The sequence below is a fragment of the Dromaius novaehollandiae genome, chromosome 1 (assembly GCF_036370855.1).
Source record: "Dromaius novaehollandiae isolate bDroNov1 chromosome 1, bDroNov1.hap1, whole genome shotgun sequence".
Lineage (NCBI taxonomy): Eukaryota > Metazoa > Chordata > Aves > Casuariiformes > Dromaiidae > Dromaius > Dromaius novaehollandiae.
Window position 1 is genome coordinate 107,870,733 of NC_088098.1, and position 15,206 is coordinate 107,885,938.

The 15,206-nt window shown below is 36.7% G+C and overlaps 1 protein-coding gene across 7 annotated transcripts in view; it reads left to right on the top strand.

Annotated features, from left to right (window-relative positions):
* The window catches only part of ROBO1 (roundabout guidance receptor 1), a 739,670-nt gene extending 726,919 nt beyond the window's left edge, over positions 1-12,751 (top strand). For all 7 annotated transcript variants that reach the window (XM_064523274.1, XM_026107996.2, XM_064523237.1 and 4 more), the window contains 4 exons: positions 569-721; positions 8,623-8,931; positions 10,230-10,429; positions 11,039-12,751. In XM_064523274.1, coding sequence (XP_064379344.1) covers positions 569-721; positions 8,623-8,931; positions 10,230-10,429; positions 11,039-11,053 — 677 coding nt within the window. In that variant the 3' untranslated portion in view covers positions 11,054-12,751. The remainder of the gene's footprint in view (positions 1-568; positions 722-8,622; positions 8,932-10,229; positions 10,430-11,038) is intronic.
* The last annotated feature ends 2,455 nt before the right edge of the window (positions 12,752-15,206 follow it).

The following is a 15,206-nucleotide window of genomic DNA, read 5'->3' on the forward strand; positions in this document are numbered from 1 at the left end:
CTTGCCTGTACCTGACTGCACATCCTACAGATGCAGCACATTTTGTCTTCAAATAAGGTGTGCTAAAATGCCAGTTATATATCCCAGATGCATCCTTAGTAATTCACTCAAAGCAGGGCTGGGGGCATCTGGGACTAAGGCCTGCTAGTGACCTGCTCTGCTGTTTGTGTGGGTGAGCCTAGGTACCGTCCAAGCCAGGGGAAGTGAAACCTGTTTTGAAAGTGAAACATTTTGTTGTTTATGGAAGGCTGCTGGGCTGGAAGCCTATGTGTGCTTGACTGGTGACAGAGTTTGGGTTCCTGGAGCAAGAGCTAGTATCTGCAAACCAGCTGGATAATTTCTGTGAAACTAAGCCAGCCTGCCTATTAATAGGATAGCAAATGTTTCACTTTAACTAAAGTCTTGCTCTAAAACTGATCACAGTGAGAATGCGAATTATATTAGTGTTCTAACAGTATAATTTTAAGTTCCAGAAAGCTAGATAGTTCTCATGTAAAGGAAGAGAAAGAATAAAATGTCTGGTTTTGGATGAGAAAACTAATAACGATCGTTCTGTAACAATTTTCAGGCCGAAGACATTTTCATGCATCACACTGTCCTAGACCCACCAGCCCTGTGTCTACTGACAGCAACATGAGTGCTGTTGTAATACAGAAGGTCCGACCTGCCAAAAAGCAAAAACACCAGCCAGGACATCTGCGCAGAGAAGTCTACACAGATGGTGAGTCCACTGAAATGGGTGAAAACGTCAGTGAACCTTTCTAAATATGCATTCATTGTGTGTGTGTGAAATTTTTCCACAGAGATAACATTATGTTTCAAAATTCGGTGATTTGTGTTTCCTGTTGCTAAACACACTGAACAGATTAATCATTTTAAATGCCATAGTTCCTTAATACTGTACATTGATTCTTCCACTCCACAGCCCTGCACCTGTTTTCTAGAGTGTCCTAATCGGCTAATTACTGTCATTATTTAAGCGCCCAGATAGCATAAATAGTACAGTTGTTGAGAGTAATGTGTGGTTAGGATTAAAAATCTTCATTGAAATGACTAAATACTAAATCCTTCAGATTGTGTTTTTTTTCTTACAGAAACAATTCGTACTATTCAAATGGTGGGCAACATAAATCAATGAGTTTTAATCCTAGCCAGAGTATTGTTGCAAACAGTTACTTTGTGAACCAAAAAGCAAAATCTAATCTTCTCTCGTGCCTTCACACATAATATCAACTCTTGCTGAAAAGCCAGTGCTTGTATTCTCTTGGGAGTATAGAAGGATAATGCAAACATTGTGATGTTGTCTAGAGAGAGCCTTTAATGAAAATGCCTCAGGTGGTGCAGCTTTTATTAAACCACTACCTTCCAGTTTTATAAAACAACCCAAGGGCTTTGTTGGAAATTCATGTAAGATAAATTCTCAAAGACTTAACCCATCTTGTCAAGCTTGCTAAATTTGCTGACAGGGGGAGGGGAAAAAAAGGCATCATTCCCCACGTCCTGGTTCTCAGCAACAACAATCTGATTAGGACTTTCATTACCAGTCAGAAATTTTTCAGAGAGGGGCATCATTTGCCATTATCATATGAAAGCCTAATATTATAGATCCTTATCCAGGGTTACAAGAAGGGAGTTTTGAGCCACTTCTCCCTATGATTCCTGCCACTTGACGAAAAAATTTAATACAAAGCTCACAGCATGATGAGCAGAAGTAATTTAGCAATGAGTGGTTGTCCGTGCTATTATCTATACTTTATTCTGAGTATTTTCTCTCACTAGCATCTATCTGATATTAGACTGCATTAAATACTGGCATGACACAGTGCACCTGGGCCTCTTGGCTTATGCCCAGGCCCCTTCTGTCAGTGAAACTGAGCTGTTGGAATATTATCTGATTTCAAGAGGTTATTACAGTGGTTTTGTGCATGTTTGCTTCTGTGAAAGGACAACGCAAGGTGTAAATCCCAAAACTGTACCAGAAATGTTACATTTATGAGACCCTTGTAATGGCATTTTGCAAGACTTTATGGACATTTTATCAGCTTTTATTATCTTGAAGAGAATGCTCTTAACTGAATAACTGGCTGAGCATCAAGCCCTGGTACGAACACAGGAGCTAGGACATCAGAAATAAAAATCTGGACAGGAGTTTTATGTGGTCATTTTCTTCCCTCTAACACAGGAATAAATAAGAGGGGGACCTACAGCTGACGACAGGTTTTTGTGAAAGTAATTACATCAAGTTAAATCATAGAGCACTGTCGTTAGACATTGCAACAGATTTGACAATCATGATCAATATTTGTTTTGTGTTGTATAGCACCTGCTTACTGCAGCATATTTTTAATTAGATATGAATTTCTGCTAACCCATGTGTTATAATTAATGTGCAATACAATGTGGTCATTTAGAGAACAGCAAATTATGGCTTTAATTTGTGCAGATCTAATAAAACCCAGTTCAAAGGTTGGAGGGGGGGGAGGGCTTGCTTTTTTTTTTTTTTTTTTTTAACCCCAGTCCATTTACATAACATTATTTGAAACCTTACTGAAAATTATAACCATTCACTTTAATAGGCATAACTAACGACTGTCCCTTTAGAATTAGCTATAAAATAGCATCTACTAATTGTTTTCCTTAAGTGGAGAAAAGTGATATGAAGACATGAATGAAACATTTGAGTACAACTGACTTTTCCCAGGTACCTCTTAGGTTTTTCTCTTGTCTTGATGCCACACAGTAATTTATTTCTTTTATAAAGGAGTGCCTAATACAAATAAAATTCTTTTTTTTTCCATGTAGTGAGTGAGCATGAATGTTTTGTAGAGGAGGAAAGCAGATATTTTGAATTTAAGCATTTATTGATGGCTAGAATCATTAAATAAATATTAAAAAGATGAAAATACATTACTTCATTACCTTCTCAGCCTTTTTAAAGGAATTTGCTTTCACAAGTAAAGGAAATTACTGGAATGAACGTTTTCCCAAATTACTTGAGTAAATATTTGCTAACAATTTTATGAAAATACCTGTGTCATGAAGAATTTACAGAATTGGCTGACAGAAAAGATACACGAATAAATTCAGTCATTGCATGAATGGCTGCAAATATGAAGAGCATTGTTAGCATTGTATGTATGTCCTATAAAATTCTGTCTTTGTTTACTTTATACAGAAAGGCTTGTTAAAAGAGAGTGGTATTTCTAAAAGTGTGTTTGTTTTGAATATAGCAGTAAAAGGCCTGCCACTATCCCTTTTTAGATAAAGAAGGGTGCTCTCTGGTTTATTCTGCATTGTACAAGTGGTAGAAATTCAGTATTCTTTGCTAATCTTAGTTCAAATCAGTTTCTACTCTATGTGAAACAGAATTTCAGCTCCATTGTTTTGTTCCTTGACAGTCATCCAGGCAGTGAAATGTTCTCCATATTTGTTGCTAAAAATCTTTGCCCAGTAGGTGGTAAGGATTAAAATGTATGAATTTTTAATTGCTCTTTATCTAGCCTTTTAGAGAGTTAAATACTAAGGGTGCATTATGAGAACCTACTAACAGATGTATGCTCCTTCCCAACCTTGCCTGACCTACTTACATACTTGATTTAAGAAATCAAATTTTAAAGAATATCTTTCTGTCTTTTCTAAAATTATGTGTATGAAAACCTCTTCTAAACTTGTTGTCTTGAATTTATTTGTAAGTAATTACAAGCCCTCTGAATTGTAAGCATTTAAGTAAACAGAATAAAAGTCCTTTGTAGTTGCTTGTATTCTGTAGGTCTTTCAACAGATACTATAACAATGACGCCAGTTTGCAAACTAAATCTTCATTGTTTTTTAACTCTCTGAGTGACAGTAGGAAAAAATAATAGTATTATGAAAACTATCTGGCTGAGCCTGCAACAATTATTTGGCTATGTTATCACTGACGTCTACAGGAAGTTAGGGCAGCTGCATTTCTCATAAAAAGCAAATGTTAATGAATATCTGAGAAATATTTACATGAATTTCCATTCTGAAATGCAAGCCATTGTGGATACCAACACCATTTGTTATTTTGTCTCCCTCTACCAAAAAAGTCTACTCTGCGTATATTTCAACAAGGTAAAATAATCTGTAGGTATATATTTGCTACCTCTACCAAAAATAAGCTTATTATTGAATGATAAGAGTGTCTGGATATCTGATCTCTTTGCAGTCTTCACTTGTGATTCCATTGTGAAATACCTGCTGATGTTCATTTTGTTACTGAGGGAGTTCTTGTAGAATGAAAATTGTTTTGATAAAAATGTTGCATAAATGTGCATATGGGCAAAAAGAAAAAAAATAAAGACCCCCTGCCTTTACACATCATATTGAGTTTTTCTGTATCTGTTCACCTAATTCTTGTGTACAGTTTGAGCCATGTTTCTTGAAAGATAAAGCATAAATATAACTTTAGTACATGAGTAATATTAGATAAGTTTATTACACATCTAGAAGTCTTAAACGAAGTTCAAGTTTTACTGAGTTGGGAACAATCCTGAGTTTTGCATGCATGCATAAATATGCAGTAGAGAAAATTTGACTGACTTCACAAATATTGTATCAAATCTGTAACTGTCTTCTGTTTTCCTCAGGATATGACTGTAGAAATCTTCAGCATGATAGAGCTTAAAAAAGAGAGCTGTCTAATAAGGCCCACTTACTTCATTTGTCACTACATACGATTCATCCTTTTTGTACTAATTTGTGGTTTCTCCACATCAGTGTAACACTAGCTTAGTAGATTATTTTCCCCACTGTTGTTTTGTTTATCCTATGATTCCTACGTATGTTCTCATTCAGAATCTGACTGAAAATTGTGGTGCCTCCTTTCAAAAGACACATATGGAAGGTTCCCCTTGTAGACTGTGTAAAAATGGCATCCATTAATTGTTTTGGCTAAATGGGAAGCAATACAACAGCAATACAGAGACATAAATGAAACATGAGCACAGCTGACCTTTACCAAGTACTTCTGAGTTCTTTATATTGGTTTGACGTTGCTCTGTGAATTATTTTTTATTTCTTGCAGTGGAAGCTTCCATTTTCCTTTTAATAACAAGTGTTTTGGTTTGTACTAGAACAGGCAGATTGAATCTGGATTTCCTCTGTGATCTGAGCTGTTAAAATAAATACCACAGGGGTGTAATAGTGTTGACCTGTGAAAAGTTTCTTTTTTTCCCTGTAAAGGATTCTTCTCAGCAAGGAGTACTGTGTTATAATGAAGATTTTTATAGTTTCCCTGCAGGTTGTGCCAAAGCTCTCGAAAGAGAATATCACTTTTCTTTAGTTATTACTGTACCGTAGAGCTATTGCCATTTTATGAAACTTTTTATATCAATGCATTTTCCTTTACATAGTCAAGACTTAACACCACTTTGTTCCGTGTCTTGTGTAGCTGGATAGGATTCTTGTATAGAATAGCTGGTTCCAAGCTGTAGTTTATAGGCTACCAGAGAGGTTCTGGTCCCTTGCCTTAAGTACCTAGCCAGTGCATTGCCATACCAAAACTGTTGGAGACTGGCTCCCAGGGTGACCAAAAATGCTGGTGCTAAGTGCCTCCCTTCACACCGGTGGGCTCCACAGAAGGGCAAATCGGTGCTCTGATAACTTAATAGAAATAGTCAATAGGGAATGTGAGACACAAGATATTGCCTGAACACTGTGGTTCCAGAAGCCCAAGCTTCTTGAGTTAGATATTCTGAGTTTGAGTGTCTCCATCCACTTCTGACTCAGTGTGTCCTTTTCTGAGAGTAGACATGTTGTGAGGAAGATGTTTTCCTGGTGAAGGAAAATACCTTTTGAATTTCCTTAGGCTAAGTCAGAGAGTCCAGTCAGGGCTTTCTAAATCTTGAGCAGTTTCTATTATCAGTGAAAGCATTCTGTGAAAGGTGGGAACCATCACCACCTCCAGCAATGTTTTTGAAGAAAAATGATTGCGTTTGATAAGCTTTGAGCTGGACCTCGTACTGCCTGATGTGCTGGGGCTTCTTGGAACATATCACAGGCTATTCTGGGGTCTTAGGCAGAGTTCACATGATTCCTCGGCTACCTGTTGAATTGTAACTGGATATATGTAAAAAGTATTTGTTACTTCTTCATACCGTTTTTTGGAGCAGGTATTGACACGTAAGCTTACACAGCTAGAGAGTCCTGTTGATCCAAGTGTCCGAACCTGTAGGCACATACTGAATTTAAGCATCTCCAGGGCTGGGCAGCACAGCTGAGGTGTTTTGGTTTGTTCTTAGGGGGCTGGAGCCCACATAGGGCCTTTTTTTAGATGCGCAGAAGAGGGATCTGAATGCTGCTCTGATTTTGGAATTACAGATTTTCATTGTAAAGGTTGTATGTGTCTGTTGAGGATATGACTGAGGGTACCTCAGTCAACTGCCTTTAAAGAGCTAAGGATAGTGAAGCAATGCTTCATGACTGATTCTGTGCTTTTTTTCCGAAATCTATTGTAATTCTCACCTTATTGAATAAGAAGTTGCCTCTCCACCATTTAGAGAGGACTTTATTTTACATTTATTTTTCCCTCAGACAAACAAGTCTGATCCACTGCCCGCAGATCTGCCTTTGTTCTTACTTTTCAGTCTAATAAATCTCAGTCACTTAGTATATCCAGGCTTCTAGTTCATTTAATCATTCCAGCTAACTTACACTGTGCTTTTTCAAGCTTTGGAAATGACAATGCCTTTTCTTGAAAGACATCTGAAAACGGTGAGGGTTAAGTACGTACCTAGAGTTATGTGTCGGTATTCACTTGTTTACTTCTAGATACTTTCTTTGACTCTTGTTCTGCAGACTGCCAGAGTTTGAAAAACAAAAAAACCCATGGAATTTACAACAGATCCCCAATTTGTAGTTAGCCAAGAGGAATGGAAGGAAAGTTTCTGTATTTCTTGTAAAATGGATTTGGTCCCTTATTCAAGACAAGAGACTCTTTGTTAAAACAACAGTAGGATTTTTTTGCCAAGACATAGCGGAGCTAATGCAGTAAGAACGATGTTTCCTGTCTCATTTACCTGAAGTATGTCCAAACTTAGGAAATGAGCTCTGAGCCGTCTTTCTGTCTCATCATCCCAGGCCAGCTTACAACTGATACAGCTTCTAGACTAATTTAAAACAGGCCAAGGCCAATTCCAATTTATGTCACCAGTTTAACATGGAGCATGATGCCGAGTGAGCTTGCACAGAGCACTGAGTTCTGCATGGCTACACCTTTCAGCATGGCTAGATCATTTCATTTGTACCTTGTGTCACAGGAAAACCGCTCAAAAATTTCTGACATCTGCCATATCCCACTATTTACGTATCTGTTAGGTTCCTGTTTTTTCCTTATGTAGGAATACTGCCTTTATTCCTGGGCCAGCTTAGTTGGTTTTCAGTTCAAATGTTCTCCTCTTGAATAGACTGTGAATTAGCTGAGCATATAATAAGGTCGTTTAAAAAACACAGCTGCTCCAAGATTTTGAGGGGAAGTAGTAAGAATGAATGCACACTATTACAAAATGCCGAAGTTACATTTTTCAATTAACAGTGCTGCTCATTTTTTTTAGCAATCTCGCTTGAGAGTATAGCCTCATGAATGTCTTTCACATCCATCTCACATTTTTCATCTGTTTTTCTCTTATACGCAAGTGATTTGTTCCTATAGCTTTGTTGTGAACTAATTTTGAATTGCAGTTTCCTCATTTGGACTTTTCAATTTTTTTCTTCACATTTTATATTCTACAGAGCACTATTGGACCCTGATGAATGGTTTACACATTCTTCTATTCCTGTATTAAGACTTTTAAAACTAGAATGTAACTAAGTAAAGAACATGTTTAAAATACTGGTTTAAAATACAGATAATTTTAGAACCCTTGAACTGTGTTGCAATATGGCAGCAAAAGATAAATTAGGGAGACAAAGGCTAAAATTTTTTCTGTCTTTTTTTCTTTCTTTGTTCCCCCCATGAGCATGTTACTTCTTTGATGGAGTATGTTTTTAATAACTCATGACGCACCCACGGACGGATTTAAAGGATAGTGCTGATATTTTAAAACATGCCCACCAGTTCTGAATGTCTACATGAGTGTGTTAGATGAACTGGTTCCTTATTAGGTTGAAAGAAGAATCCAGTAATTAATTCAGTTCAGCCATAGGTATATCAGCGGTGGGGCTGATACACATTCTTACACCTCGGCCGATTTGCTTTGGAACTCGGTACGCTGAAGACCTTGAACAACTGTGGCAAAAGCTGCTGTGCTGTTGGATGGGCTTAACAACAATGATAAACATCAGCAAAGGCAGTTACTGAAATGTTAATATCCAAGTGCCTAAAGATTATTAGAGATTTTTTCTAATGATTTTTAAGAGAATATTGTGATTTGGAAAGGCAGTGGGAGGTCTTTAGCTTGCATTTTTAAAGCTTGAGGTTTGGGAAAATATCCATTAGCAGTTGTTATAGTAACATAATCTTTTCAAGGCGGGGAGAGAAGGGCGGGGGGGAGGCCGAAATTAAATAGGCACCTGTTTCCTCAATGGCAGTCAAATATTATTTCCTAATGTTATTAGTGTATGATGTCATTTTAATTGTTATTCTTTTTCTAACTTTTTTAGACTTGCCACCTCCTCCTGTGCCACCTCCAGCTATAAAATCACCAACTGCCCAGTCCAAGTCGCAGCTGGAGGTGCGGCCTGTCATGTTGCCAAAACTTGCTTCTATAGAACCGAGGACAGACAGATCGGCAGAAAGAAAAGGAGCGAGCTACAAGGGGAGGGAAGGGGTGGATGGGAGACAGCATTCAGATGTGCGGACAAATTCAGGAGAGCGGAGAGAATTACAGGAACAGCAAAACGACGGGAAACTGCGAGGAAATAAAGCACCAAAACGAGAAGGCACACCAGCAAAAACTCATCTTCTTCAAGGTTATTTTGCATGTTCTGGGTTAAATAAAGTACTGAGTGTTGATCATAGGGCAGAGGCCGTCTTCCAGGTCACACGCATTGCTGGTGTGAGTGAAGTTGGATCTGCTGAACTGTGACCATTTATCTGAAATTATGCAGTGCTAATACAGGTCACATTGCTGATTCTTATTAGGGCAAAATGGAAACAGAAGCTTGCGGAAAACATAGATTCGCTTTCTCTCTTTTAAATTCCTTATGCACCTATCATGTATGAAAGCTAATTTTGAAGAAGCTTGAGAAGAAATACTCTCCAGGAGCCATAAGGAGCTTTGTCCTTGTCCTTACCATAGATTTATAATCTAATTATATCTAATCTTAACTAATTGCAATATAATTTATAACTGAAATGCTGTAAGTCAGGTATTTAAATTTTCTACCAAAGAACTGGAACTTGACCCATTTTTATCTAATATTTGTAAAGGAGAAAAATACCAAAGTGGTACCTGGTCCTGTGTAAAAGTGAGAAAGGTACAGTAGTGATGCACTGGTTATAAGGAGTAGCTCACATGGTATTATATGACTCATGCCTGATCAACATAATCTCTTTTCTAAGGCTGTAGGTAAGGTTATTGATAAGTGGAACATGGTTGATGGAATTTGCCTAGTGTTCACTAAAGCTTTCAAAAAAGATTCATATAAATGCATAGTCCTTTCTCAGTCAAGGTGTCCAAGGTCCAAATCAGGGGAGACCGAGTAGTAAGTTGGTTAAATGGGCACATAACTAAAAGGTTGTTATTGGTTTGAGTGGTTTACTACAGAGAAAAGTTATTGGAAGGTTAGCTTAAAGGATGGTGCTGATATTTTAAAACATGCCGACTAATTTTGAATATCTGCATTATTAAACTCAGTTTGAAAAATACAGGGTCTAATACTTAGATGCAATGAGCTCCTTATTCTGGTAAATATCATGCATGTATTGTATTTCCTCCCACTTAGTCATGTTGAAAATATATTGCAACAGGTTTTTTCTTCATTTTCCCATAGAACATAGAGCAAGGATCATAAATTAAGATGAAGAGGACATTATTCACAAGTTAGTTTTTCTGTGGTGAATGTTACATTGTGAATATTATATATTTCCTCAGTAAAGCTTCTGTAATTTTATTATGGAAACAGTTTTACTTCCTATTCCTGTCAGGCATCTCTTTAAATGCCTTGAGGACCATAAAAAATAAAACAAATGAACAGTGTGCAGAAATTTTAGGATCACAGTATCTCAGAGCTTGTAAACATAACAGTGTATGTATTTCATTATACAGAGGACATCCTGCCATATTCTAGACCAACATTTCCAACATCAAATAATCCTAGAGATCCCAGCTCTTCCAGCTCCATGTCATCAAGAGGATCAGGAGGTAGACAGAGAGCAGATCAAGCAAACATGGCCCGGAGGAATGTTGCAGAAATGCAAGTACTGGGAGCGTATGAACAAGGAGAAGAAGAAGAAGAAGAGCTGGAGGTAACTGCAGCTGCATACTAGAGATAAACAGAATAAGGCCATTTTCTGTTCTTAGACAGATGCCAAGAAAAAGCAGTTTTGAATCAGAAATACTTTTCTTTGGAAAATTAGTAAATTTATCTGTCCATTATCATTATGCCTAATCTAAGAAAAGAAACTTTAAGAATGTATCAAAAACATAAAAGCCAAGTAAGATGTGATACAGTGTAACTATCTCCATACTAAAAGTTATGGAACAGAACTTGCAGAAATAAAATACTAAAATGTGGACTTTACATTATCCAGATTCTTCCAAATGTGAAAATAAAGAGGTAGAGCATCCAAGAACACCTTGACACTGCTCTTTCACATTTTTTGAAAGTTTATAATTCTAGATTATATTAGATATTGAAAGACATGTAATTTTTTTTTTCCTTTCTCATTTTGCCTCCTTCTGGTATTAATTTAACTTAAATCCTCTTTCTGGAAGGGGTGCCCAGCAGGCAGCCATGTTGTTGAACATAATTACGAAAAGTTAATCTGCTTTAAAGTTAACAGATCTCTAAAATGTATGTGAAACAAACTTTAATAATATCTAACATGTAGCTATTGATTTTCATTTTTTAACAGGAAACAGAAAGCTGAAGACAACATGAGAAGTACTGTAACAGGCTTTTAAAATCTAATCAGAAAAAAATATTACTTAAGATGCCTCAAGTCTGATGATATTTGACGCCAGAAATAATCTTCAGTGCAATCAGAGTGTACAATTTTTCCTTTTGTTCTTTCTGCCATCAGATTGCTAGTTTTTATTTTACTATTTCTTTGTAAACCCTCCTTATTAGGAATGGCCCTTGCCTCTTCCATAATGCTAAGTGCATCACCTTCGCTGCCCAAGAAGGCAGGTAAGCTGCTCTTCGTGGTGCTTAAGCCAGCTGCTGCTTCAGGATTAGAACAGGAGGGGATTGCAAAAGCTGGAATCCCTACATTTTGCCCCTAAAAAGCAGTGCGCGGTACACTGCTCGTACACTAATGAGCCAATCAATAATGTTACATACAGCATTGGGTAAAAAGTTGCATAAAGTGAACATCACGCAGAGCGCTCTTATTATAGCGATTTTCCTGTAGTCTGCAGTTAGTGCAAATGGTATCTTGCAGTTTCAATACAGACTGTATTTTGTTTTTTGCCAGTCTTTTGCTAACCTTTTGCAGAAGCAACAGTTTTACAGATGCAACTAGAATCAATTTGGGGTGAGGTGGCTCTTATTGTAAATATGTACTCATTTTAAATCCCCTGTGGTACTTTAATTTGTCTTTCCATTTTCATCATTACGTACATTCTTATTAAAAATGTCCTTTGGGATAGGCAGGAAGCAAGCCAATATAAATGCTATTTATTTGTCTAATCATGGCATGAGGAAGTTTATCTGAAACTTGTTCTGATTTTAAGCCTCAATAATGCCTATAAAAATAAGCAAGGAAATCAATGGACATTTTTAATAATTATTGGATAATATCATTAACTGTTACTGGCCCAAATCTCAGACCTCTACTTGTCTCAATTCACCTTAAAGAAGAAGTGCCACTTAAAGAAGTTTTGTTTGATCTTGGGGGTTATTTTTTTTGTAATGCACTGCTTATCTTTTTTTTTTTTTTTTTTTTTTGGTTTTAAAAGCACAATCACTAAACTTTGTTTGTAAACCATTGTAACTATTAACCTTTTTTGTCTTATTGAAAATGTTAAGCATTTGTTTGGGATATTTTTCATCTTTTTGTTAATGCTCTATGTTTGTATTTGGAGTATTTGAATGATGACAGATGGTAAAGTAACAAACCTAAATGTGGGCCATAATCAGAATACTTCTCACTTTTCCTGGACTTACAGAAAATTCTCAATTTTGCTGTGGCCTCTCTCAACATTGGATTTTCATTGAAGCTGAAATAGAGGCATTAGTTGCATTGAATTTGCCAAATGATGTCCTCTGTCTGTAGATTTTATGATCTTTTTTGTAATTATAAAATTTCTTTGTCATTGGTGCTAATGGAAAATTGTGTGTTTGTTTATGGACAGCTATCAGGACTAGCCCCAATGGAAAAAAAAAGAAGAAAAAAAAGTGTTTTGGTGTTTACCGAAGACTGAAATTTTTCATTTAGCTAATTTTTAAAGAACGGTTACATAGAAAGGGTGTGCAGTACTAAAGGAACAATCCATGTGATTAATGTTTTCATTATGTTCATGTAAGAAACCTCATATTTTAGCCATAATTTTACATACTGAAGATCCAATAATCAGAAAAGTAATTTTTGCCACATTATTTATTAAAAATGTTCTCAAATACATTATTTTTCTTGTGTAGTTTCTTGTGCTCCCTGAAATTTTTGTTTAGGGCCACTTCTGATTTTACTTTTGGTTACCTTAAAAATCTGATTTCTGGGTGCTTCATGAGCTGTGACAACTAAAATTTCTATTTGCCTGCTAATTTCCAGAGGGAGCTGATGAAGAAAATCTGTACCAACAATAGCATTCACCTCCTAGGTGAGACACTTTTGTTAAAAAGGAAGTAAGATTCAAATAGTTAAAGGGAAGGAATATTTTGAGTCTTATGAGCCTGCACAAATACAAGTTTTCTAAGTGCCTACTGTTGCCTCCTCTGCTCTAGCCATTTTGGGGTCTTCTGCAGAATCCTGCTGTGGATTCATGACTGAATAGGTAACGATCCCTTTTCCTTTCCTGCATTTTCTTAACCCTTTACTCTTACTGCACCCTCCATTCCTGCCCTTCCTTCCCCTTCTGGCTTCATCTCAGTTTTTTTTAAAAAAAAGGGACAGCAAATGGTGTAGCAAAAAACCCCCCGTCTTTTATTCAACAGAACCTTCTTGTTCCTTGTCTTTTTGATTGTCATACTTCTTGTTTCCCAAGATCTTAAAACAGACATTTGGAGCTAGCGCCTAAGATGCTGCAGAGTATTGAGACAGCACCGAGTGTCTCGCCACAGAAGATTGCTAGAACCTTGGCACCTTTAATCAGGCCTATGTCTCAAATATAATTTCTTCTGTAACTGTGGCTTTGAAGCAGGTGGTAAGATAGTAGAATAAATTAAATATATTATCTTTATATGATGCTTAAGGGAGTTTTTGTCTTCAGTCCTGATGCCTGAATTCAGACTGCCATGTGTTGTAGCTGTCAACATAATCCAGGCAAGGGCCTGTAGACTAGACCGTGCCACAGGAGACTTCCATCTGGCCTGCCAGCTTGCTGTCGGAGGAGGTGGGAATGGCTTGTTTGATGAGCACAGACTGCTTCAATAGCTGATTGTCTCTCTGAACGCTGGGAATGGCCTGATGGTTTGGGCTCAAGCCATTACTGTGCCAGTGTGTGGGGAAAGAGGTGGAACTTTAGGTGTGTTCCCTGAGAGGTCTGCGCCTTGGCACAAAAGCGCAGGCTGCTGCCAAAGGTGTTGTGGTGAATCACAAAGCTGGGATCTAGTTAAAGCTGTAGAGTATAGACCTCTGTAAGGTTTATTTGTCCAAAGACACTGGTGCCACATGCCTGAAATAACTGGTACTCACTTCATTCTTTACTGGCGTGGTGAAATACTGGAAACCAAGTGTCAGATCCCCAGCTGATGTAAATCTACATAGCTTCACTACAAATCAGACCCCAGCTAAAGTTCTGACCTCAAGTAATGGTAAGTGGGAAATCTTACCAATGAATTTTTTTATTAGCAATTATTATAAATTAGTTTGATGGTGTTCCCTTGGAACATTTCTGGATTGTTTTGTGATTATATCCAGTCGTGATTAACGATATCTTAAAATGAGTAAATGAAAAGACAGTATATCATAGAATTCTTTCATCCACACTGGTTCCTCAGTACACTATGGTCTTACCAAAAATACTGTAATGAAGATAAAAAGTGCAACAGCTTAGTCTTAAAATTGTAGGTCCTGTTAGTCAGTTTTGATACATACTTGATTTGGTCTTCAGCATTCAGATGTAGTAGAACCAGTCATCTTTTCATTGCTACTTTACATAAAAAAAAATTATTCAGTGATTGGGAAGTCAACATAATAGAAGAAAATAGTCATCAGAGTTCTTAATTGTGCTGTATGTCTCCAGGTTAATGCCTATAGACACCAAAAGTTGTGCTAGAGAAGTCCTTTAATATTTGTGTGCTGAATTAATATAATGGATGAAAAGTTTGATTTTTCTTATACTGTGTTCTGTGAAATCCTATATTAGGAACTATTAAATTTAACTTTACTCAGAGTAAAGTAGTATTTCAGTAGGATAGTATCAAAAATATCTAAAAATCAGAACTATAACGCCTTGATACATGTTTTAGCATTAAATTTCAATTTATTTTCCAAGGAGTACTTGTTTTTAAGCATAAATGACAAAGTGGTTTTACATTAGGGTAATGCAAATATAAAATGTTATAATCTGTATTTGCAAAAATCGTATAGAACAAGGTTAGCTGCAACTGAAAATTAAACCTAAATAACATAATTTCCTTTAACTCCTGAAAATACATTTGGATTGTCTACCACCTTAGTTCCTGTGTTTCAGAAGCAACAATTTGTTAGAATAGCTACCTAGTTAATTTGTTGTTAAAGTAGATGCTTCACACAAAGTGTTGCACATTTTCTACTTTAGTATCCCATAACTTCCTTGAATAAGCTTAAGGAAGAAAGAATTTTCCTGCAAAAAAACATAGGATCTGCCTAAAATAGCATGTATTCTGCAATATGCTTTTCTCAAAATCTAACCTTCAGCCTCTGTATTCCCAGCTACTGA